A 26,445-nucleotide genomic window follows, 5' to 3' on the forward strand; every position below is an offset into this window, starting at 1 on the left:
TAGAGGGAGGGGCTCAGCAATAAAGCTGCTCTAGAAGAGGATTCAAATTGGGTTCCCAGCACCTACTTGACAGCTCACAACCCCTTATAATTCCAGTTCCAGGGGATCTGATGCCCTCTTTTGCCCTTTGAGGACACTGCAAACACATGATATACACAGTATCAACACACCAATACACATAAGATAAAAATAATGGTTCCTTAATTTTTATTATTTCATGTGCATTGGTCTTTGCATTTATGTAAGTGTGTCAGATTTCTTGGGACTAGAGTTGCAGACAGTCCTTAGCTGCCATATGGATGCTGGGAATTGAACCCTGTTTGTTTGAAAGTACTCTTAACTGCTGAGACATCTCTCCAGCCCCTAAATTTATTTTTAATATATATATATTTATAAAAATAATTAACTGCTTTTGCAAAACAATCCTTTTTTATATTCTTTATGTATGAGTTTCTTTAATGAAATATACTGCCTTATTGTTTCACATTGTGGCATGCTGAAACAGAGTACCACTACCTGTAGAGTCTGGGCTTTGATAAAATAGTTCATTAAATTTTCTTCACATTTTATAATTGGTGAGAAAGTGGGGTTGTAAAATCTTTGTCAATTAAAAATTTTTGTTACTGTTGTTGATAGCCCTGGCATTCTTGGTGACCTGGAAGTCACAGTTATCTTCCTGCCTCAGCTTTCCACATGCTGTGATTACAGGTGTATGCCACTTTGCCACATCCTCTTTCAAATATCTTATTGAGAAATGGGTGTCTATCTGCCAGTTTCAGCATCCTTCAGATGGGTCCTGGAAGTTAAACTTATATCATTAGGCTTGACAGAAAATGCTGAGTCATCTCCCGGACCCTCCTCTTAAGATGTTTATTTTTCTTAAAAATTCTAAAATGTATTTGATTATGTTACAGGTGGTGCTAATAATACTATTGTTACCATTCTAAAGTCAAGAAATTATGCATTCGAAAGTACATCTAGACTTCAGATGAGTCCAGATGTTTCAGAGTCTAGAAGGTTTCTATTTTTTGGTCACTAATGAGAATTCACACAATTTGTCTCTTTAAACTCTATTACAAGAGTGTGCTCACTTTAAACATAATACCATTTCCTTTACTTCTTGGACAGCTGTAATGTTGAAATGAATTTCAAACTTATCTATAACTCTACCCAGGGAATCTGATGCCCTCTTGATCTCCATAGGCACAGACATACATACAAACAAAATACCCAGACACATTAAGTGACATAAAAATTCTTTAAAGTCAAATAATGAAGTTTCAGGGCTGGTAAGATATGTCAGTGGTTAAGAACATTTGTTACATGTGCTGAGGACCTGAGTTTGAGTCCCGGCACCTGGCCACTCAGGACTGTCTGCAACTCTAGTCCCAAGGAATCTGACACACTTACAAAGATGTACATGCAGGCAAAACACCAGTGCACATGAAATAAAAATAAATAATACTTAAAAATTAAGGAACCATTTATTTTTATCCTATGTGTATTGGTGACAAAGCAGTCACAACTGTCTGCAACTCCAGTACTAGGGGCTCCCATGCTCTCTTCTGAACTCCATGGTCTGCAAGCAACCATGCAGGCAAAACACTCGTGCATAGAATAAAATAAATCTAAAATAAAGTAAAAAAAATGAAGTTTTAAGCACACATGAAGTTTTCTTTAATAGTTTTAATTCTTAATGATTTATGTAGTTTCCTGGGGCATAGTTCACAGATCATATCATTTATATCATACCTATAAAGTGACCTATTTGGTAACTTTTTAGTATATTCATAAAGTTATACAACAATTACCAACCATGCTGTAATTTTAGAACATTTTTATCACCCACCTCCCCAAAGAAACAAACCCTTTGTGGTGTCATTTACTATCCCCTCCTTTCAGCCCCTAGCAACTACTCATTTAATCACTGGAGTTTTATTTAAAACAAGCAGCTCTCTTCTGGGCAACATTTTAAAAAAATGTTTTGCGAGTATACTTACGTCATTTTCCCCATCCTCTTTTCTCCCTCCAAATCCTATGTGGTCACCCCCGCCCCCCCTTGCTCTCTTTCAAATTCATGGCCTTCTTTTTTCTTTTATATATATATGTGTGTGTGTGTGTATGTATTCCCAAATAAATACAACCTGCTCAGTCTGCATATATGTTTTCAGAACTAACCATTTGGTAACCATTGAGTGTGCTCTTTCCTGGGGAAGACTGTTCCTTGGTGGCCTGATGTCTAGGGTTGAGACCTGCTGAGCTTTCCCTCTCCCTTTTAGCAAGTCTCTTAGTGTTGTGTTTGTTCAAGTCATGTTTGGGCTGTCAGGTCGATGAGACTTCATGCTGTAGCTTCTGACTTTTCTAAGAAGACACAGTCTTAACAGCAAACTCTCTTTCTCTGGCTCTTAGTGTAGCAGGAGTTCTAATTGGTCTTAATAATAAAAACCCTGAGTCAGATATTGGGGAAAATCCTGAGAGATCAGAGAGATTAAGGAGGAAAACCACCAAATACTTTACCTCTCAACTTCCCAGTGGAAAGAGTCCTGTTTCCTCCTACCTTATCACTTCCTTGCTCCTCCCAACCATATTATTTCCTGTCTGTCTGTACAGACCTCCAGCCCTCTATGGTTAGTTAGTGACTAGCTCCACCCTTTGATCTTCAGGCAGCGTTTATTTGTACAAACAAGACATCACCACATTTCCCCTTTTGTCTAAAAATTTTAAAAGTTATAATTAATATAAGAAGAATTATACAATAAGTACAGTAACTATATAATAAATACAGGCAATAAACACACCAACAATGTTTAGTTCATTAACAGTTGACAGGTTCAGAGAAAATACTCCATATCCTATCTTGGTGAGTCCAAAAGTTGTACCTAATTCACTTCCTATTCTAACTTTCATTACCAAAAATATCTGTTAATGTCTCTCAGCCTTATATATGTTAACATTTTTTAGTGAATTTATTTTCTGAATCTGTTAACAAGGAATCTATAACTATAAAGTTTTCAACTCCATCAGAGACTCTAGAAGTCAATAATATTATCTGAGTAAACAAGAAGTGCAAGCAAGCAACTTCCAAAAATGTGAGAAATGACAAACAGCTGACTGCCTGGAAAGTCACCCAAGGTTCCTCTGCAGCTTTGGGGCATCCATCTTCAGCCTGTAGGCCTAACATATCTAACAGACTTTTCTGTGAAGTAGGATATTCTGAAGGGCTATCCTACTTTCTCTTGGTAAAGTTCTTTTGTGTCTTGCTTGTCTAGTTTGTACTTCATACTGTCAGCAGTTGAGACAAGAGCACTTTCTTACCCAGTGGCTCACCTTTGTCACAAAGAAAATAAACTGCATGTGGAGTTACTTCAATGCCCCTCATCTTCTCTGAAGTAGATTGGTGCTGCCAGGCACAGACATGTCTCATTGTCATAAAACAGAAAAGAACCTATGTTATTAAACATTTTAAATGACATATTCTATAGATCTCTGAAGTGTTTGGTTTAAAAGTAGTTTCAATAATCTACCTTTAAATCTTATTTTTATATCTTCCCTTATTTCTTTTCAGAGTAGATTCAGTATCTACCTTTATAGCCTATCATACCTATATCCCCCTTCCCCGCTTCCTTTGCTTCTTGTTTTTTTTTTTTTAAAAAACAAAAACAAAAACTCTGAATCTAATCTCTTTGTTCAACTTTTCTTCCTGACTATAACCAATAACAACTTGTAACCACCCCCCCCCCCAAACAATGACAAATATCCATACCCATTGAACAACCAAAAACTACCCATCCCACCTCTTGGGAAGTGGGTGTCGTATTCTTAAATTTACTTCCTCCTGTCTGGGGGCAATGACATTTTTAGGGGACCCAGAAAAGAAAAATTTCGGTTAATTGTCAAGTCCTGGGAGAGGTAGCTGTATCATTTGTTGTCCAATCCAGTCTACGTAATGGGAAAGAACAGGGCTTGACTCAGGTCCTGGCTAGAGTAGTCTATAAGGCTGGATCATCTCAGCTAGCCACCTCGAAATGTCTGGAGCAGTTTATAGTCCAAAACCGATCTTTAGATGGTGTTTTTCATTTTAGATATGTTAATATAGTCCTAGTGGAATCGTTGTTGTGGGGCCCCATCCTCCTTTTGGAGACTTCAGATGTTGTTGTTAGGCATGGTTTTGGTTCACTGAAGAAAACTTAAAACATTTTAAATGTCATGTGCAGCAGATCTTAGAGAGGTTAAGGAAAAGCTTCAGAAACTTAAAATAGAACCAAAGGATTATGAGATTAGTGGCAATAAAATTGTTCTTTAATTTTGTTTTTCTTCTGTCCCATATCAGGTAGCTCTTCTGACATGAGACAGAGATTATGAATTTTACTCTAAGAAGCATGCTTGGGTTTAGAGAAGGAGAGAGCCACACTCCAACTCCAAAACCGGCTTTAATTTTTAATTGGACTGGGACTACAAAAAGACCATTTGCAATACAGCAGAAACAAACATTTGAGAATAATTATGAAATTTTATCCTGCTGGAAATGTGATAATACCCATAGACCAATTTTTTTTCCCCCTTGGGACTTTCTTTTGGATGATTTGTCCTTTTTCTTCAGTGACCTTCAGATTCATTAGTTGGATGCCTTTATTCTCCTGAAAAGACAAAAACAAAAACTCTTCCCCAATCCTAATTTTGGGGAGGTTCCCTTTTGGCAAGTTGTATCTGATCAAATGAAAAGCATTTGTTAGTTTTGAAGTTAGTTTAGATTGAAGGGCCATATTGTTTGGTTAACTATTACGCCTTCTGATCAAGGGGTGTTTCTTGTTCAAATCTAATCTCTTACCAATTTTGGTGGTATCCATAGCTTTTCTTCTGTGGAAACAGAAGCAAAATAATTTCCCCAGTGTAAAATTTCCCCTGGTTTCCATTCTGAGACCAACACATCTTTAAAGTATACTGACTAATTTAATTCCATAGTTTGTTTTACTATCCAGTGTCTCTCTGCAGCTGTTGTTCCTTTCTCATTAGCATTTAGTAAATATAAAGTTATTAAAGCATTATGCATTCTATTTCTGAGGGTACTTATCTTTCTTTTCTGTCTGTTTGACATATCCTTCAGAGTTCAATAATGATTTTTCTCTAACTGCCTGCCCTGTAGTATTTATTGTGTGTTATACCTGTAATATGCCTTAAATTATAATAAGCAAAACACTTTAATTTTCTTAGAGACATATGCTGGAGCATTCTGTCTTTGTTTGTACAGGTATACCCATGATTGGCCCTAACTTCTAGCAAATGTGATTACCAAATTAACCTTTTCCAAACTCAAAGCAGTTGCCTATTTAAAACCTGATTAGGTATCAATGGTGTGGTATAAATATTTTAGTTTTCCAAATTCTACAAAGTGGAACACATCCATCTGCCAGATTTCATTCCTTTGAGTACCCTTTGGGTTACTTCCTGCAGGTAATGGTGTTTGGTTATATAAAGAACAAGAAGGACATTACCTTATAATTTCCTTGGCTTTTTGCTACATGATGGAAAAGTCTTTTTTTAAACTTTTGCTATTGACATGATATTTTTTTATGAAATTCTGAGGCCTTCAGCACATTTCCAGTTGATAATTGATCAATTTCTGCATTAGCTTGTGCTAGAGAACTTGGCATACCAATATGGGATGAGATATGTGTTATGTATATGGAGTGATTCCTCTTCCTGATTATTTCTTGTAACTGAATAAATAATAAATAATAAAGTCAATTTTGTATCATCTGGTATAAATTCAGTGGTTTCAATATGCAAAGGAACTGCTTATGCATATTGCAAATCAGTAACTATGTTGAGGTTCCTTAAAATCCATTAGTACCTTGAGAATAGCCCACTGGGACTGACCCCCTCAGGTAAGTGGCAGAGCCAGCTCTCCCACACTCCTGGTAAGGGCCATCTATCCAAAAGTGCCAAGGGTGGGGTGGGGCTGGCTTAGCGTGGCCCTCAGATTTAAACAGGCACAGCTCCTATGACACCTGTGGTAACACAGACCGTGGGCATCATCACACCCTAACTACCTCAGGATTACGGACCCAGACATGCCCTGGGCAGAAGCTTAGACCTGGGTGTTACCATGGCCCTGGAGGCAGCAAGGCGGCCCTCAGACACCAACATGCTCTCTGGTGGCTGTCCAGACCCCAGGCATCCACACAGCCCTTTTTGATAATAGGAGCCAGGGGTATCAGTTCAGAGCCTTGCTGCTGCTGGGTCACGGACTCAGACATGGCCCTAGCAGCAGCCTGTGTCTGGACGACACCATGGCCCAATGTGGCAGCGACAAGGTCCTCAGATACCAACATGCCACAGGATGCAACCTAGACATGTGACATTGGCACCTGATTGTTTTAGGATCACAGATTCTGGTTGTGGTAGGACCTTGGACACAGATGTCTTCACCGGCCAGTCTGAGTTCATATGTCACCATGGCCCCAAGTAGAAGCACAGACCTCTCGGATTGGCATGGTCCCAGGTGGTGGCCCAGACCCCAGCATTGGCACAGCTTCGACATTATCAGTAGCTACGATATCAACACAGACCCTGGCCAGGACAGCACTGTGGCCCCAGGTGTCGACACAAGTCACTCAGATTGGTGTGACCTCAGTGGCAGCATGGCCCTCCAGTGGCAGCAGGACCACAGGTTATGGCCTAGACCCCCAGGTATCCATGTGGCGTTTGGTGGCACCACAGACCACTGGCGTTGCTACCTTGGTTGTGGTAGGGCTATGGACCTAGACATGGTCCTCAGCAGCAGCCCAGGCTTTGATGTCACCAGGGCACAAGCCACACCGTTTGGCATGGTCCCAGGTGGCAGCCCAGTCCCATGGCATTGTCATGGCCTTCAGTGGTATCAGGAGCCACGGGCATCAACACAGACCCTGGCTACAGTAGGGCCATGGGCCCAGACATGACTCCCAGCTGTAGCCCAGGCCCAGACATAACCATGCACCTATGGTAGTGCAGGCATTCAGTTCCGTATGACCCTGGCTGCAGCATGACCCTCAGACACCAAAATGGCCACAGGTGGCAGCCCAGACCCCAGGCATCCCCATGGCCTTGGTGGCAACATGGTTCATGAATATCAGTACAAACCCCAGCTGCAGTAGGACCAACATCACACAGGGTTCAGGTGGCAAGCAGGCCGCCAACATCAGCCCATCCCTCACTGCTCTTGCCTCTTCAGAACTGCCTCTTAGCACACACCATTCTACCTTCCCTTCTCTCCTAGTTTACCACATACTTGCTCATCATAATGGAACCCACTCTGAGGGCACTGGGCCAGCCTGTCGATGCCTTCAGGCAGCCTGGACCTTGAGGACCCAGGCTGGCCCCTCAAGTATTTTCCCTACTTGACCTGCTTCTTGTTTGTTTTCTTTAGGAGAATATTTATGAATGAGGGGTCTCAATTACCTTAGGCTATACTGAGACTCATTGTTATCAGTGTGATCTTGAACTCCTGGTCATCCTGCCTCCATCTCCCAAGTGTTCAGATTGTAGGGATTCACGGATGTCAGGCAAGCACTCTTACAAACTGAGTTATATTCCCAGCTTACATTGCTTGATTTTTGCATGTGATCTTGACCTTCACAGTATGATTGATTCTCTTCAGTAGACCCAAGTCTGTTGCGGGAGCTCCTTCTGCTCCTTCAGCCAATAGCCGCTGAGATACCAGCCCATTGGGGCGTGGTCTCTCTTTTTAAAAATGCAACCACTTTGCTTGCTCTCTGGCTTCCGGCTCCGCTACTGACGACTAGGCTCCCTTCCTGATTGCGCAGAGGGCTGTTGTCTGGGACGGTTATCTGTAAGTTTTTTCCCCTTTAAATAAATAACCATTCTATTAATCATAATTCCAAACTGGTGTGGGATTGTTTGTGATTTACGCCATCATATGGCGCCCAATGTTTGGTTTTAGGACCCCTCCTTTCCCCACTCGGCTGCCTAAGGCCAGCGCGGCTTGGCGCAAGCCCTCCCTCCCTCAGCTGCGGCCTGTGCCTTGTGCGTGGAGACAGCGTTTAATGTAAATTATACACAGTGGCTTTTCTTGCTGAAATTCTTTATATTTTCTCTTTACACGCCTCAGATTGACTCCAAGTCCCCACGCACCCTATCGTTTGCCTGCCCACGTGGATTTAAACTCCACAGGCCCGCAACACCTCCCCCTTTTGTTTAAGTAAGAGAGTTCTAAACCTGCTGATGGCGTAAATCACAAACAATCCCACACCAGTTTGGAATTATGATTAATAGAATGGTTATTTATTTAAAAGGGAAAAAACTTACAGATCACCGTCCCAGACAACAGCCATCTGCGCAATCAGGAAGGGAGCCTAGTCGTCAGAAGCGGAGCCAGGAGCCGGAAGCCAGAGAGGGAGCTGAGGGAAGTGGCCGCATTTTAAAAAAGAGAGACCACGCCCCAATGGGCTGGTATCTCAGCGGCTATTGGCTGAAGGAGCAGAAGGAGCTCCCGCAACACCTCCCCCTTTTGTTTAAGTAAGAGAGTTCTAAACCTACTATGAAATTATATACAAGGAGCTCCCACAACACCTCCCCCTTTTGTTTAAGTAAGAGAGTTCTAAACCTACTATGAAATTATATACAAGGAGCTCCCGCAACACAAGTCTCTTGAATCCTCAGTGTGGATAGATGTACACTGTTGTGGAAACTGAATTGTGCTTGTCTCTTCTAATCTTGTTTCTCCTTTTTTAATGCACTGGTTAGGAACTGAAGTGTACTGTTGAAGGGTCTTTACTTTCTTAGAGATTAATTCCTTGTAGTAAACAAGGAATTAGCTTGGATTAGCCTTCTGAGAGTACTTGCTTTTTGCTGAACAAAGGTTTATCAGATTCATGAACAAAGGAAATCCTTCCTAAGATTTTCATTTTCTTAAATATGTCCAGGTGCCCACAGAGGCCACAGGTGTCATGGAGAATCAGGCATTTGTGAGATGTTTGATGTGTTGAGAATTGTACTTGGGTCTCCGGAAGAACAGTGTACATGCTCTTGACTTCTGCACCATCTCCCCAGACCTTGCTTATCTTTTTTAAATATTCCACTTGTGGAAGCATATTTATGGTTATTGCTGATGGTTTTTTTTTTCCTTTTTTTCAGTTGGTTTTACTAGTTATTTATTGGCAGGATCTCATTGCCTGACTTGGAGTTGGCTTTGTAACCCAGACAGGCTTTGAACCTGCAATCTTTCTACCTTAGTTGATGCTTAAACATTTTAAGCATCTATGGAGCCCGATCAAAGGCTTGTATTGCTAAACATGATGGCCTGAGTTTGATCCCAGAACCTACACAGTGGAAGGAGAGAGCTGACCCTGAAAGTTGTCCTTAACCCCACATGTATGTGCCCCCACCAATAAATTAAAACATAATAGAGGATTTGTATAAAATAATATTTAGATAAATAATAGGTGAGGGCAAAAAAACTGCATTGGAGATGTTTGTGGTATTCTTTAACAAGCTCTCTACAGATTTGATCTTCTAATTAGGAAGACAGGGTATAACTAATGAGGACATTAAAAAACATAGAGTCCAACAAGGCTGGGGTGTTGGCCAGTGGTGGAGTGCTGCTTGCCGAACATTCTTTTTTTTTTTTTTTTTTCCGAACATTCTTGAGATCTGGGTTCCATTTGCAGCAGTCGGGAGGTTGGTACAAGCATCTTTAGTTTACATGAAGATCAAAATTAAAGCCATGAAGTACTGCCCTCTCCATAGTATGGCAACACCAACTCTTTGTGACTGGCGGGGGGGAGGGGGGGGAGAGGCAACTGGAACTCATACAGTGAGTACTGTTGGGAGTGTTTAGGTTGGCCAGTGAACTTTTGTTTTCTTTTTTAAGATTAAAAAAAAAAAAGGAACATTCTGGGCCTAGAAATATGGCTCAATGGTTAAGAGCACTGGCTTCTCTTCTAGAGGTCGTGAATTCAATTCCCAGCAACCACATGGCAACTCAGAACAGTAGGTAATTGTAGATCCATGCTACCTCATGCCCTCTTTTGGTATGCAGATAGACATAAATAAAATGCGTAGCTTTTTTTGAGGTGGGGTTGAAACAGGGTTTCTCTGTGTAGCTTTTGGAGCCTGTCCTGAAACTAGCTCTATAGACCAGGCTGGCCTCGATCTCACAGAGATCCGCCTGCCTCCTGAATGTTAATAGTCTCTACAGTGTCAGTGCCTCCACAGCGGTTCCATTCCACATCAGTCTTCTCGCTGCCTCTAGCTTCACTTCTTGGATACACAGTTCTCCATATCCTACTGAAATCTAGGTACTGATTTTGACGTATTTTCTCTTCTTCCCAGTATCTAGAACTTCCCTATGTTTCTTTGGCCCACCCATCTGCCTGTAGCTGGCTTCTTTAAAACTCAGCTTAAGAGCCTACTTGTGAGATGGCTCAGTGGCTTGCGGTACTTGCCATTTGAGTTTGATGACCTAAGTTCAATTCCCAGAACCCATGTAAAAGTGGAAGGAGGGAACCAATTCCACAAAGCTGTCCTCTGACCTCCATGTGCACACTAGCTCTTCCCACCCCATAATAAATTATTTAGACAGCTTTAAAAACAGTTTAGACAACTTAAACTATGTCCTTGAAGCTTTGACCAAACCCTGGCCCTCTTCTCGGCCTCTGTATCTTAGGTGACCCATTGTCTGAACTCCCACAGGATCCAGCATTGGATTGGCAGTGGTACTGATCTAAGCCTGATAAGAAACGTCTGGGTTTTTCTGGCCTTTTCCCTCTGCATCCTGTAATGATTGCAAATGCTGGGAGACATCAGAGGAAATGAGCATGTGAATCCTCTTAGCTTCTTGAAAGCAGAATCAGAGCCCAGACTATCAGAATCAAGCTGACTTCAGTGAACACACAGTGGTTGAAAGGTCAAGGACCCCAAAAACTCTTGTGTAGAGTTTTCTTGGATTTGAGGCTCAAAAAAAAAATGTATTTAGGAATGTGTGATGTGCTTGTGCATTTGAAAGGTTTTGTTCACCTGAGTTTTAACTTTAACAGAAGGATGCTGTGCAGTGGTCTCGAAATGTAGCTGCAGTGGATGGAGAAGAACCAGAGGACTCGGCTGATGTGGAGAGCTGTGGGTCTAATGAAACCAGCACTGTGAGTGGTGAAAATGATGGTGAGTGCTGGAGCAAGAGGCAGGAGGAGACCAGGTGGTTCCTTGGGACTAAACCGCCGTTTCCTTGTCTTCCAGTATCTCTGGACGAAACATCGTCGAATGCATCCTGTTCTACAGAGTCTCGGAGCCGTCCCCTTTCCAATCCTAGGGACAGCCACAGGGCTTCCTCACAGGTAATGGGGTGTATTGGTGACAGAATAAGAGAGTGGGTTGGTGAGAGCAGACACACAACAGGGTTCTTTCATCTTCAGCAGATGTCAGAAGATATGGTTGAAGAGAGGAGACAGGAAAATTGGTTATTACAGCATTTTACTTCATTTTGTAACAGAGCCTTACTGTGTAGTTCTGGCTAGCCTTAAATTGGCTATGTAGACCAGGCTTTTCTTGAACTCAGAGCAATCTGCTTGCCTCTGCCCTCCCAGTGCTGGGATTAAAGATAGATACTACCATACACCACTCCTGGTAACATTTTTAGAAGCAGGCTGTAGGGAACTGCATATTAGGCCTGAGAGTAGTATCTAGGTCATTATGTTGATGGTGTTGTTGTTTTGGGTTTTCAATACAGGGTTTCTCTGTGTAGCCCTGGCTGTCCTGGAACTCGCTCTGTAGACCAGTTTGGCCTCAAATTCAGGGATCCGTCTCCCTCTGCCTCCTGAGTGTTAGGATTAAAGGGGTGCACTACCACTACCGTGCTGTAATTATGTTTTTCCTTCCTCCTTTTTTGTTTTCCTCAGCCCTCATATAGCTCACTCAGGGTAGTCTTACTTGCTGTGTAGCGAATGATGGCCTTGAACTCCTGGTCCTCCTGTCTGTCTTCTAGGTGCTCCTAAGGGCTTTGATTACAGATATGTGCCACCATATCTACCTCATCCTGCTCGTACTTATACCGTGTTTGTAAATGTCCAGAAACGTGTTGCAGTGCATTGAGAGTATGAGAACATGAACTTCAGAGGCAGCGGTTTGAAAGAGGACCCTAGCCAGGCAGTGCACTCAGGCGGTAGAGACAGGTGGATTCTGTGAGTTTGAGACCAGCCAGGGATACAGAGTGAGTTCCAGGACAGGCTCCAAAGCTACACAAAAACTCTCTCCTGGGGGGACAGGGGAGGGGCTAGAAGATGACCCTGCCAATTTACTTTTCTTCTGCAGTACTGGAAATTGAATCCAGGGCCTTGTGCCGGCTAGGTAAACACTCTACCACTGAGCTCTATTCTCAGCCCCCTGTTATTTCCAGTTGTGGCAAGTTCCTTATCTATAGAATGGGAACAATGGTATATGATTTTTTTATTTTATTTTTTTTTCTTTTCTTTTTTTGCAAATCAACTGAGGGGTGTGCTTGGTGCATTGATATTGACTTATACCTGTATTGATGTTGCCTTGGAGATTTGTGTGCATGTGAACTCTTTTTTTTAAAAAAATTATTTCTTTTTATTTTATGCATCTGAATGTTTTGCTTGAGTGTGTTTTATATGTATATATATATATATGTGTGTATATATATATATAATATATATAGTCTGGAGTAGGGCTTGAAAAGGAATCATATACATTGGAACTAGGACTTGGAGATGCTCGCTAGCTGCCATGTGGGTACAGGGAATCAAACCCTGGTACTCTGGAAGAGACACCAGTGTTCTTAACTGCTAAACCAGCTCTCCAGACCCTACTATAAAGCTTAAAAAGTGTGTTTGAGTGTGGCGCACACCTTTAGTCTCAGCACTTGGGAGACAGCGGCAGATGGATCTCTGTAAGTTTGAGGCAAACCTGGTCTACAAGAGCTAGTTCCAGGACAGCTAGGGCTGTCTCCAAAAAAAACAAAAAAAAAAGTGTGTGTTTGTCACTTACCAGTTTGTGGAAATTAAAGGACGACTTTGGAGAGTCAGTTCTCTTCTTCCCCTGTTGGATTTTGGGATAGAACAAAAGCCATCAGCAAGTGCCTTTAGCTGTTGGGCCCATATCACTAACCCTTCACATGAATTCAAAAGTGAATGAGTAGCACAAAGCCAAAGAGTGCTGTAGTGGCACTGTGGGTGACTCCTTTCTTCTTTTAAATCCCTCCTGGGAACACAGGCAAACAAACAAAAGAAAAAGACGGGGGTCATGCTGCCTCGTGTTGTCCTTACTCCTCTGAAGGTAAACGGGGCCCACGTGGAATCTGCATCAGGTATGTGTGGCCTTAAGTTGTGGTACTTTTTCCTAGGGTTCTGGAGACCTGGCTGGGTCAGCATCTTTTGACTTAGCAGTATGATAGCAGAAGAGTTGTTGAGTCCACGAAAACCCAGGAACGCAGTGTATTTATTATTGTGGTGAGGGCTTTGTGTTGGGTTCTTCCATACACCCTCATCTCACCTCCAGGGTCAGCTCTGAACATCTGATGATGACTTTGCCAGTGCTTTGTAATTTGGCATGAAAGCTGTGTTTTGGTGTTCTTTAGTAATACTTTAATGCCACACCATGAGGTGGTAGTCTCTGCTAGCTGAGGGCTGGGAGCCAGAGCATATCAGGGAGAGCTGGGAGAGCTAAGCTTGTCTGATAGGTATAGTTTGTGAAGCTTTTGACCAGTGGGATGCTGTGCCCTCAGGGTTCTCAAGCCGCCATGCCGATGGTGAGAGTGGCAGCCCGTCTAGCAGCAGTAGCAGCTCTCTGGCCTTGGGCAGCACTGCTGTTCGAGGTCAGGCTGAGGTCACCCGGGATCCTGCCCCACTCCTGAGAGGCTTCCGGAAGCCCGCTACAGGTGAGTGGGTTGGCATATGTTTCTCTGCCTTTAAGAGAGCCCCCTGCAGGCCTGAATGTAAAAAGATGCTATCTTCTTCTCCAGTTTCTCTTTCAGTTTAATTTTACTTCTTGGGTGACCCGCTGTTTTTTGTTTGGTGTTTTTCCTTATATTTTGATTATTTCATGTGAGTAAACTCCTGTAGGCAGAAATAGTCACTAGCTTCTTGTCCGTCCCTGTGCTGTCTGGCTCATACCTGCTTCATAAGTGTTTGAATTACTCTCTTCATGAAGGATCTCCATGTCCATTTTTTGCAGGGTGTAGCATCCTTCTCTGCTTATACTCAACATCAAGTCAGACGCTGTGTTATTTTAGCCTAGGCAATGTCTTGAGTGGGAGCGTGTGTTGAATTTGGAGCATGCAAACAAACTCAGTATGGCTATCTGTAAGGCTAGTATGCTGTTTGCTATTTCATGATTGGTTTTAAGAAACCCACCCTGTGCCAGGTGGTGGTGCGCACACCTTTAATCCCAGCACTCAGAGGCAGAGGCAAGATCACTCTGAGTTCGAGGCCAGCCTGGTCTTCAGAGCTAGTTCCAGGACAGGCACCAAAGCTACACAGAGAAACCCTGTCTCGGGGGTGAAAAAAATGGATAGATGGATGGATGGAGGGAGGGAGGGAGGGAAGGAAGAAGGAAGGAAGGAAGGAAGACCAACCCACCCGGCTATGGTCATTTTGTAGTTGGGCTGTATGAAATCATTATAAGAAGAATAGCTATGGATTCTAAAAGTTAGAATGTGAGATTCCTAAGTGGAATGAGCCTTTACTCTCTTGATGCACTTGCAATTTAGCAGCAGTGCGTAACCCAAGATCTCCAGGTCTCTTATATAGTAATTTTTTTTTCAAATAAAAATACCATTTACATACTTCAAAGAAGTATGACCCTTCACTTGGCTTTTAATAACCCTTAGTACTGTCTGCCTGTAGACCATACCTCATTCACAAAGCCTTCTTTGTAGGTGTTTCTGTTTGTAGGTGCTTCTCCAGTTTGACTTTGTGGAGCTTGTTCTCCAACCCCTATCTGCTTTTCTTGGGAAAAGTGTCTTCCTCAGGCTTTGATCCTGGAGGAGGCAAGCCTGAGTAGTCTCAGGATTTTGATTTTGTTTATTTATTTTTTGTTTAAGCTGAAAATCTATACCCTTACTTCCAAAACTGCAGGTCAGATGAAGCGCAACAGAGGGGAAGAGGTAGATTTTGAGACACCTGGATCCATTCTTGTCAATACCAACCTCCGTGCTCTGATAAACTCTCGGACCTTCCATGCCCTGCCATCGCACTTCCAGCAGCAACTCCTCTTCCTTCTGCCTGAAGTAGACAGACAGGTGCCAGCGCACGGGTCCTCTTGGTCTCTGTCTAGGCGGGCTCCTGTTCTCTGCAGTTGCTTACTATTTTCATTTTGTCCCTTGCCCCCTAGGTGGGGACAGATGGCCTGTTGCGCCTCAGCAGCAGTGCACTCAATAACGAGTTTTTCACCCATGCAGCTCAAAGCTGGCGGGAGCGCCTTGCTGATGGTGAGTAGACTCCATCACACGTGGCTTCAGATGCCTGGCATGTGTGGGATTTTGTAGCTCTGAAGTTAAGAATGTTGCCTGCCACCGGGTGGTGGCAGTGAAAGCCTTGAGTCCCAGCATTTGGGAGGCAGAGGCAAGCAGATCTCTCAGTTCCAGGATAGGCAGGGCTACACAGGAAAACCTGTCTCCAAAAAAAAAAAAAAAAAAAGCTATTCCAACCCAGTTTCAATTCCCAGCACCTACATGGAAACTCAGAATTGTCTGTTACTCTAGTTCTTAGATCTTATGTCCTCTTCTGGCCTCCTCCCGAGGTACTAGGCATGTACATGATGCACGGATTTACATGCAGACAAAACAGCCATACATATTAAGCTAAACAACAGCGTAAGCACTATTACTTCTTAGGCTTTTGCCTAAGATCCAAGTGCTGATTTTTACCACTCTTTTTTTCTCAAAGATTATTAATGTAAGGCAGGCTTTACTCACAGTACTAATAAATATGGTGTTATTAATAGGATACACTGTTCTGAAAACACAACATATTAGGGATATCTGTTCTACATGTTCTTTTTATCGTTAATACTATATATATGTATACCTTCTGGTAAATGGCATTATGTAGATATGTGGAAGAAAGCACTCCAAGGTGACATACTCATTGCCACCATGCTCTCCTTTTGTCATAGTCACTTAGAGTAAATGTTAGCTTCTCTAAATTTAGTTTTCTATAGTAGCTTCATGATAAATGTGGGGGAGAGGATCCCAGAATTACCCCTGGGTTTTATTATTATTGATACTTTATGTGCAGAACTGGCATTTATTACAGCAAAAAAATATAAAGTTAAAATGAGCAGTGGGAGAAGGCACACAGGTAAGATGCCAGGCATAGGTTTCTGAAGTCCTTTCTGTGGAGTCAAACAGGACAAATGAATATCTCAGTGGGAAAGTGTCTACCAGGGAAGTTTGTTAAAAGGCTTGGTACCCAGGATTTTTTTTCTTTTAATGTATGTATGTTTGTGTATGTGGATATGTGCGCATGAGTCCAGGTGCCTGCAGAGGCCAGAGGTGTTAGACCCCGGAGCTGGAATGACTGGAGTTGGAACCATCTGATAGGAATTCTCAGAACCAAACTCTCAACCACTGAGCCCTGGCACTCAGGATTTTATTGGGGTAATTCTGTTGGTAACCATTGCTAGTCCTAAAAGGAAACCGTGCACTCATTTTTCACCAACTTCTTTATCAAGAGCTATTAATAGAAGACATTGAGTCCTAAAAGGAAAACAGGTGTCATTAGCATGGATAGCTCTGTTGGCATTAAGAGCAGCACAGCTCATCAGTTAGGGTAGTGAGAGTACTTGAAATCCAGGTTCCCAGATGCCACCAGATGGGCAGACTCAAAGTCAAATAAGTAACTTTTTCTATATAAGAAGAAAGAATGGAGCCAGATGGTAGTGGCGCATGCCTTTAATCCCAGCACTTGGGAGGCAGAGGCAGGTGGATCTCTGTGAGTTCGAGGCCAGCCTGGTCTATAAGAGCTAGCTCCAGGACAGGATACAAAGCTACAGAGAAACCCTGTCTTGAAAAGAACCTAAATAAATAAAGTAAGTAAGTAAGAAAGAATGGTTCTTTTGGGCTGGAGAGCTGTCTCAGAGGTTAAGAGCACTGGCTACTCTTCCAGAGATTCTGAGTTCAGTTCCCAGCAACCATATACATGGTGGCTCACAACCATCTATAATGAGATGTGGTGCCCTCTTTTTGTGGTGTGCAGGCAGAACACTCTATACATAATGAGAGAGAGATTCTCTAACTTGTTTATTGTTTTGATTAGTTTTATGCAGTGAAAGGGCCACTGATAGATACAGGAGTTATGTTCTTTTTAAAGCTGTCTGGTAGGAGCTGGAGGAGGTGGGACCACTGGTAAGGTGCTTACCATGTAAGCATGGAGACCTGATTTTTGATTTCAGAACCAACAACAACAACAACAAAAATCTGTGTGGTAGCCTCTTTCCCCTCAGTGACAGTCGTCAATCCAGCACTGGGCAGGTGGAGATGTGCTTGCTAGTCAGATAGCCTAACCTAAGTGGTTAATCCCAGGCCAATGGAAAACCTTATTTCAAACAAAATACCCTATGTTTGGGTAGAAATGACTTCACAATTAAGAATACACCCTACTCTTCTGAGACTGCATTTGGTTTCGGACACCCATGTTTCATGTAGGGGCTCTTACAGCCTCTCCAAGCCTCAGTAGGCATCTGCGTGCACACATGGCACACACTCAGAGACATAGGAGTAGAAAGAAAGCTTTAAAACAAACAAACCAACTTTGATACCTGCCAAGATTTTTCCTTTGCCCTCCACATGTTTGCATGGTCACATAGGTAGGTATACTTGTGCATGTACACAGACACAAATAAACAACAAAATGTGGGACAGTCAATGTCACTTCCTTATCTAGGATCTCTCAGAGTCTGTCCCCCCAAGACAGGCGGGGAAATTCTAATTTCTCTTTTAAGAAAGTAAATTTCCGGGCTGGAGAGATGGCTCAGAGGTTAAGAGCATTGCTTGCTCTTCCAAAGGTCCTGAGTTCAATTCCCAGCAACCACATGGTGGCTCACAACCATCTGTAATGAGATCTGGTGTCTTCTTCTATACTGCAGGATACATGCAGGAAGAACCCTATATACATAATAAATAAAAATCTTAAAAAAAAAGAAAAAAAGAAAGTAAATTTCCAGTTCACCAGCAATAACAATCACAGGGAGCAAAACAAAAACAAAATGCTTGTTTTAGAACCAGAAGACTTGGATTTCTGTAGGACAGATATATTAGTGTTCAGAATTTACTAACTGGAAGTCATTTTTCTCTTAAGGTGAATTTACTCACGAGATGCAAGTCAGGATAAGGCAGGAAATGGAAAAGGAGAAAAAGGTGGAACAGTGGAAGGAAAAGTTCTTTGAAGACTACTATGGACAGAAGTAAGGCGCTGAGTGCTATGGGTTCTGGTCTGGGCATTTCGCGGGGAAAGAGACAGTTGGCGTCCATATCTGCAGCTTCTGTAGGCATAGATTCAACAAACTACTTGAGATTGTGTCAGGGGAAACTGAGACTTTGAGAATATGCATTTATCAGCACAGCTTAACTACTATATCAACAGTGAAACTGGGTCTGCAGATGATTAGGAGACGAAGGTACTCGAGGCTGAGATGCGCTTAACCCAAGTAAGTGATCAAGGCAAGCCTGGAAGTATAAAGAGAGCTCATTTTTTTAAAAACCTATGATGGGCAGACAGAGTGCTTGTCTGGCATGTGGGAGGCCATGGATTGGATTCTTAGCATTACAAAACAAAAAAATAAAGTATCCAGGAGCACGTAAGTAGGTTATATTACAAACATGCCATTTTATCTAAGGGACTTAGACATTCTTGGATTTTGGCATTTGCAGGATGTCCTGGATACTGAGGAATGAAGGTAGTATTTACAAAAAAAGCTTGGATGTGACCGTGGCTTGACTCATTTTTTTTAATGCTATCCACAGTGAAGTTCTGGGATTAGTGTTGTGTGCCATGCAAATTTTTTTCATTCTAGCTAAGTTACCTGAGGTATATATTGTTCATAGAAACAAAGATATGCACTTTCTGGCCTATAATTAATGTTGTGAGTTTGATTTGCAGATTGGGTTTGACCAAAGAAGAATCACTGCAGCAAAAAGTGAGCCAGGAGGAGGCCAAAACCAAGAGTGGATTGTGTGTCCCAGGAGAATCAGCACGGCCGCAGCGTGGGCCCACCACGCGTCAACGGGATGGGCACTTTAAGAAACGTTCTCGGCCCGATCTCCGAACCAGATCCAGAAGGAATCTGTACAAAAAACAGGAGACAGAACAAGCAGGGGTTGCTAAGGATGCAAAGTCTGCACCAGATGTCTTACTCTCCAAAGATGGGGATGCTAAGACTGACTCAAAAGGAATGAGCAGTCCCCCTGGACCAGATGTGTCCTCTGCAGCATCCAAACAGGAGGGTCCTAAGTGTCCCAGTGAACCTGTGACTTCCCGGATCCAAGCAGAAACAGACAGTTTGGCATGTACCTCTACATCTCCAGACAGAATCCCTAGCTTACCTCAGGACACTGTGGCTCAAGAGACAAAGGATCAGAAGAGGAAATCCTTTGAGCCGTCAGCCTCCACATCCTTTCCCGAAAAGAAGCCCCGGCTTGAAGATCGTCAGTCCTTTCGTAACACAATTGAAAGTGTTCACACCGAAAAGCCACAGCCCACTAAAGAGGAGCCCAAAGTCCCGCCCATCCGGGTAAGAGAATTTGGTTCCTAGAGTCCCAAGTGCCAGATTTCTTTTGAGGGTCATGAGATTGTAAAGCTTTTTGTCAGGGGCAGGGAGAAGGGCAAGAGCAGAGGCCCTCAGGCCCTGGCATGAATTACATGGGGTACGGAACTTTCTATAAGAAAGCTCTCCGTGACCGACTTAGGACGATGCATTTTTTACTGTTTTATTATGTTTATTATGTTTCACAAGTCTAATTAGAAATTAAATTTGAAAAGTGTATTTGCTGGCTCACCCATACAATCCTAGCACTTGGAAAGGGAAAGCAGGAGGATTGCTACCAGTTCAAAGCCAGCTTGGGTTAACAATGTAAAACTTTGTATCAGTGAGTAAAGGAGCTTGCTGCCAAACCTGATGACCTAGATTTGGGACTCATGGCAGAAGGAGTAAACCAACTCCTACAAGTTGCCCACTGACCTCCACATGTGGTTGTGGCATGTATACTGCATATGCACAATTAATAAATGAAACAAATTTCGAAGGAGGGAAAAAGATGGGGAGATTTTAATGCAGCATAAATGGCTCTTTAGTAGAGCCTGCTCAGAATGAAGTGGTGTCATGGGTCGCCATTTGACTATGATTATTTTTAGGAAACTGAGTTTTCTAGACCATGATCTCTAAGATAACGTATGTTCCAGTTTTGCTATGTACTTCCTAGTTCAGGCCACCCTGTTAAAACTGCTATTTATGCTTCTTGCAGATTCAACTTTCACGTATCAAACCACCCTGGGTGGCTAAAGGTCGGCCCACTTACCAGATATGCCCCCGGATCGTCCCCATCACGGAGTCCTCCTGCCGGGGTTGGACTGGTGCCAGGACCCTTGCAGACATTAAAGCCCGTGCTTTGCAGGCCCGAGGGGCGAGAGGCCACCACTGCCATCGAGAGGCGGCCACCACTGCCATCGGAGGGGGGGGTGGCCCGGGTGGAGGTAGCAGTGGGGCCATCGATGAGGGAGGTGGCAGAGGCGGCGGCAGTGGTGATGGTGGTGAGGCCTGTGACCACTCTGAGCCCAGGGGAGCCCCAAGCACCTCTGGAAAGAGTGCGCCAAATCTACAGCGAACACAACTACTGCCGCCTTGTCCTCTGAGTGAAGAGCACACTCCAACTGAAGCTGTCATGCCCAGAGCCAGAGGAGAGAACTTGGCTTCTCTCAGAAAAGAGGAGTGCTGCCCGTTGCAGAGGGCCCAAGGTGTGCTCACAAGTGGGCTGGAAGATGCCTCCCAACCCCCTATTGCTCCCACTGGAGACCAGCCGTGCCAAGCTTTGCCACCACTGTCCTCCCAGACTCCAGTGGCTGAGAAGCTATCAGAGCAGCCTAAATTGCTTCTAGATGGTAGAACTGAGTACAAGTCTGGTACCCCTTCCTTGGAGAGGGATAGTGAGGATGAAGGATCTGCTGTCCCTTCAGTGAATCCTGTGCAGTCTCTGGTGGGAGATGTAGGAGGAGGAAAGGATCAGGCCTTTGATGATATTCCCAGTGTGGAAGAGCTTGTAAATGTGACACCTGCTTTTATATCTGAATTGTCATTGGCTAAGTACCTAGAGGATAAACATGCTGATGATGAATTAGGACTTGGTGACACAGGCCCCCTCTTAAGGGAAAGTGATAGACAAGAATCTTTGAAAACTGAGGCTTTTGCATCTGGCAGTGCTGCCTCCTGGGTACCCATTCTGTCAAATTATGAGGTAGTAAAAGACTCTGAGTCAGAATCCAGAGAAAATGCGCCATTTCTGGAGCCCCGGGATGGAGAAGAGTGGAAAAGAGCTGTTCCCCTCATTTCTGCCATGCCTGGGGAGTTAGCAGCCACAGGAAGTGTGCCCCACTCTGAGAGCTGCGCTTCACTCTGGACAGCACCTCCTCCAGGAACCGTGGCCAGTGCTGGCAGTGACAGTGAGCAAGTAGACCTTGAAAGGCTGGAGATGAATGGCATCTCTGCAGCACCCAGTCCTCACAACGAGTCCACAGATACAGCCTCTGACTCAGAAGGCCACCTCACTGAGGACAGCAGTGAGGTTGATCCAAGTGAAACCACAGTGGCAAAGGGGTTGTTGGTGGGCAGGAATGAAAAGCAGGATGGGGACTCATTCATCTCACTGTCCAGGGTGAGCAGTAACCTAAGTGTGCTTAGAAGGACAGAAGGGATAGCGGCTTCTCAGAGCTGGGTGTCTAGAGTATGTGCAGTCCCACACAAGATCTCAGAGTCCCTGCTGCTGTCCAGTACTGAGTGCCAGCCCAGGTTTGTGTGCCCACCTAAGTCTGCTTCTTCAGTAGAGGTTACCAACCCTCTTGTGATGCATCTGCTGCATGGTAACTTGCCTCTGGAAAAGGTTCTTCCTCCAGGTCATAGAGGCAGCAAGCCAGAATCCCCCCAGCTACCACTTAGAGAGCAGAGCCAGGGTAGAGGCGCTGTACAAGGTACTGGGGAAGACAATCACCTAGTTGCCAGAAGCAGCCCTGGTTCTGCACTGGCTTGGAAGGAGTCTCTTCTGGCCCAGTACTATGCAGGTCTTGGAAGGGCAAAGGCCTCCCAGGCTCCTGGAATGCCCCAGAAGATTGCCAAAATGGTTCCAAGTTTAGACTCCCAGCATCCAGTGGCAGAACTGACACCCTCTTCTGGCAGCCTGGAAGAAATAGATTCCAAAGAGCATTTCTCTTCTTTCCGTTGTGAAGAGCAGAAAGAAGCCCATTCCCGGTCCCAAGGCAGTGATCCTGGTACTGCCCCAGGCCAGTGTCCAGGGAATCACACTACCTCAGAAGTGCCATGTTTCTCCTCTGCAAATGTGAGCCTCTCCTTTGGTCCTGAGCAGACAGATAGGACCCTAAGTGATCAGAACAATGCTGGTGGTCAAGAGAAGAAACTATTTGGTCCTAGGAATACATTTCCCACCCTTCAGTGCCCCAGGTCTGAAGAGCAGACCCCACTACCTGCTGAGGTCCCTCCAGTTTTTCCCAGTAGGAAGATAGAACCAAGCAAAAACTCAGTATCTGATGGCATACAGACTGCAAGGGAAGACTGGACGCCAAAGCCATCACCTGACTCTCCTGGTGGCATCAAGACTGAGCAGATATTCTCAAGGGGTCCCCTTAAAGCAGATGCAGAGAATAGAAAAGCTGCAGGGTATAGTCCTCTGGAACTAGTGGGTCACTTGCAAGGGATGCCTTTTGTTGTAGACCTGCCTTTCTGGAAATTACCCAGAGAGCCAGGGAAAGGGCTAAGTCAGCCCCTGGAGCCTTCTTCCATCCCCTCCCAACTCAATATCAAGCAGGCTTTGTATGGGAAGTTTTCTAAACTCCAGCTGAGTCCCACCAGCTTTAATTACTCCTCCAGCTCTGCCACCTTTCCCAAAGGCCTTGCTGGCAGTGTGGTTCAGCTGAGTCACAAAGCCAGCTTTGGTGCAGGCCACACTGCATCACTCTCCCTGCAAATGTTCACTGACAGCAGTGCAGTGGAAAGCATATCTCTCCAGTGTGCATGCAGCCTGAAAGCCATGATCATGTGCCAAGGCTGTGGAGCATTCTGCCATGATGACTGCATTGGACCCTCAAAGCTCTGTGTATTGTGCCTTGTGGTGAGATAATAAATTATGGCCATTGGAAACATTGTACACTTAGTGTGTGTATTTTAATAATGGTTGATCTTAAATCTGTATACAGAATATCCTTGCTATAAAGAACTATCTCTAGGCAAGATAAATCTTGCCTCCCCCTAAAGTTTATAGTGCTTGAGTGCTCTGTCACTTGACACCCTTCTAGTCTTGCTGGGAGGGTTTTCAAGGGGCCAGGTGGACTTGTGGTTGCCCACAACCAGTCAGCCTAACCCTCTTGGAGTCAGGCAGTATAGTGTGGCAGGGCAACCTGTCTGACACCAAAATGGACTTGAAATTGAAGCAGGAAGGTTGGGTTCTCATGGATGGAACTCACCTACCTGAACTGAGCAGGAATGTCAGTCTTCCACTGCCCCTCCCTGCCATCTTCTGCTACTTTGCTTGGGGAATTGATGGTTGCAGAAGCCACACAGGGTTAAAGTAACTTCCGTCATTGCCCACCAGGGGATCAAACACCTGCTGATCTTGATGTCATATTTCTGTCATTTGCCAGTTGATGGAGCCAAGTTGACCTTTGGTTCTGGTGCTTTACCCAGTTTGGAACTTTTATCTGTCTGTAACCCACGGATCCACAGATTCTTTTGGAAGCTTGAATAGCCCTTCTTGAACAGTGGGGTATGGAAATAGGGCTGTCTGCTATGGAAATGCTCTCTGTAGACCTTGAGACTCAACTGTACAGATGTTTGCAGGGGACTGCTGCTTACCACCCACCCCGTCACATTTGACTGTGGGAGTGGGCACCCATGCACCTGTGGATTTGAAAGTCATTTTACATTTCCAAGCAGTCTTGTTTCTTATTTTTATATTTTTAACTCTATTCTTGGATGTATAAAGTGAACTTTTTGGCTTCTGTAAGTATGCTCTATGCACCTCTGATGTTTTATCTTGTATTTATATGTTGTACACAGTACCGGCCAATTATGTAAATGGATGTATTGTACAGAGAACATGACCATCTCTTCCTTATTTTACGTCTTCAGCACCCTTGATTAAAATGGTGTTGTTTACTTCTGTGCACCAATTGTCAGAGCCATGAGTGCTGTGCTGCCTGATGTGAGAAGGAAGTTACTGACTTGTGACCTCTGGTTGGCCCTGTGCCTTGTCACCTGTCACCAGGGAATCTCCCACAGTCTCCAGCGCCACAGACAGCTGCTCACACACCACTGAGCAAACATGTCTTGTTCCTTGTATCTATTCTCTTCCAGCCTTGAGTGGCTGCTCCGCTGCCATAGATGACAAATCACAATCACCAGTGTTCAGTGCTTCTGGATTCATGGGTGAGTTCCTTGGGCGGCCCCCAGACAGGCCTTTTGGATCTGGCTCCAAGGTCGTCACCTGTCAAAGCAATATTGGGGATCGCTAGGCTCCTTTTGACAGTAGATTTCAGGGGAACAAAGCCATGCCCGCTGCCTGCCTCTCTCCTAACACGTTTCCATCAAGTAGACACCTTTGTATCTGTCTGGCCCTCATCCCGGTCCCTGCCGTTTCTTGTATCTTTACTTGAAAGTTGGGAGCCCTTGTTTAATTTAGCTGTCTCCTGTGTGAGTGCTTCTGTATGAAGTATGAAAATTTGTGTGCCTTGAGCGAATTTCACTTTTCTCTGTAAGTTGCCCCCCCCATTTCATCTGAGGTGACTGTCTTTTTGGGGGAGGGTGTCCATCAAGTGTGAGTGAGGAGCTGGTAGTGATGGGATACAGATTCAGTATTGGCCGAGTTCATGTTGTGTGCTCATTAGTCTTTTCTACCAAAGACCAGGAGCAGGAGCCAAGTGTGTCCAGTCTTCTAAGACCTTTGCCTCTCAGAAGTGAGACTTGACAATGGTCTGGTCCATGGGGCTGCTCAGAAAAGCGCTGCTCTTGTGTGTCTCATTGGTATTGGAAAATAAACCTGTACAACCTGCACTTGTCTCCCTGTCCTCTGTGGCTGCCTGTTAGTATGGGGTGGTTTGGTAAAGTAAGAGCTGGACAGATCCTCTTGATGGGATCCTTTGCACAATGAATTGGCAGCTCCACTGGTCTTTGAACTCTTCATTTGATGAGCATTTCCGCTGGGTGTAGTAGAACCAGAAAGCTAATAGAAGTGATAAGAACTTTTCAGATAGAAATTTTAAAGGGCTTGCTTCCTTCTTCCAGGAACTCATCCAAACCACCCGCCTCAAATGGAGATCTCCATATGGATTCCCATGATTGGTAACCTCCTGGCAATGACTCTTTCTGGCCTTGTCATGGTGTGAGATGATTCAGGGTCACTGCTGCTTGAGCAGCCTGAAGGATGCCCGGTGCTGCAGGAGTAACTACTTCGGGGGTGCCTAAGTGCACGATCTTATGATCGTATTCAAACATAACTTAACAGAATTGAGGTGATGGAAGTGAACCTAAGCCTAATACTGTGAATGGGAGAGTCAAGGGCGCTTTGAGCACAAGTTTTCTAGGGCTCCTGTTGAACATTACTGTGTGATGCAAGCCCCTGCTGGTGAAGATTTATTCTCATGCCTCCCATGTCCAGTCGTCTTCAGTTTAGACTCTGCTGGGGACAGCATCCTGTCACTTGTATCAAATATAAGAGGCAGAATGGGTAGTGGTTAGAGGATGGGCTGTATCACATACCACTCTGTGGGCTTGGGCATAACATAGCACTTTACCTGCCACAGTCTTGCCCAAATGTGGGTGCTAGTTGTATCGACATGGGGTGATTAGCACGCTGGTCACCTGGGAGGTACTTATGCCAAGCCAGGATTAACAGCTCCACAGACCTGAGAGCTGAAGTAGCTGCTGTCACCATCGCCTCACAGGCTCAGGATTCAGGCCTGTGGGCTATGCCGAGGTGGCAGTGCCAGGCAGGCTATGAGATGGCACCCGGTATTCAGCCTCACTCTATAGCTATCGAGTGCAGAGCTGAGATTGGAAAACCAAGCTAAGGAAAGCACAAGGTATACATGATGTCTTTCTGGTCAGCTAACATGCTCTGGATGAACTAAGGCTTCTGCCATGCAGTGGTGGTGCAGGCCTTTGATTTCCACACTCAGGAGGCAGAAGTAGGCAGGTCTCTGTGTTCGAGGCCAGCCTGGT

At 44.3% G+C, this 26,445-nt stretch overlaps 1 protein-coding gene across 3 annotated transcripts in view; it reads left to right on the forward strand.

The window, feature by feature from the left end:
• Positions 1-24,384, forward strand: part of Asxl1 (ASXL transcriptional regulator 1) — a 65,186-nt gene extending 40,802 nt beyond the window's left edge. For 2 of the 3 annotated variants that reach the window (XM_038330819.1, XM_038330820.1), the window contains exons 5-13: positions 11,037-11,157; positions 11,233-11,330; positions 13,225-13,318; positions 13,736-13,888; positions 15,087-15,250; positions 15,343-15,439; positions 18,309-18,414; positions 19,110-19,740; positions 20,471-24,384. In XM_038330819.1, coding sequence (XP_038186747.1) covers positions 11,037-11,157; positions 11,233-11,330; positions 13,225-13,318; positions 13,736-13,888; positions 15,087-15,250; positions 15,343-15,439; positions 18,309-18,414; positions 19,110-19,740; positions 20,471-23,350 — 4,344 coding nt within the window. In that variant the 3' untranslated portion in view covers positions 23,351-24,384. Of the gene's footprint in view, positions 1-11,036; positions 11,158-11,232; positions 11,331-13,224; positions 13,319-13,735; positions 13,889-15,086; positions 15,251-15,342; positions 15,440-18,308; positions 18,415-19,109; positions 19,741-20,470 lie in introns of those variants that run through there. The other variant, XM_038330821.1, reaches the window with a different exon arrangement.
• The last annotated feature ends 2,061 nt before the right edge of the window (positions 24,385-26,445 follow it).

This window comes from Arvicola amphibius, chromosome 5 (assembly GCF_903992535.2).
Source record: "Arvicola amphibius chromosome 5, mArvAmp1.2, whole genome shotgun sequence".
NCBI lineage: Eukaryota > Metazoa > Chordata > Mammalia > Rodentia > Cricetidae > Arvicola > Arvicola amphibius.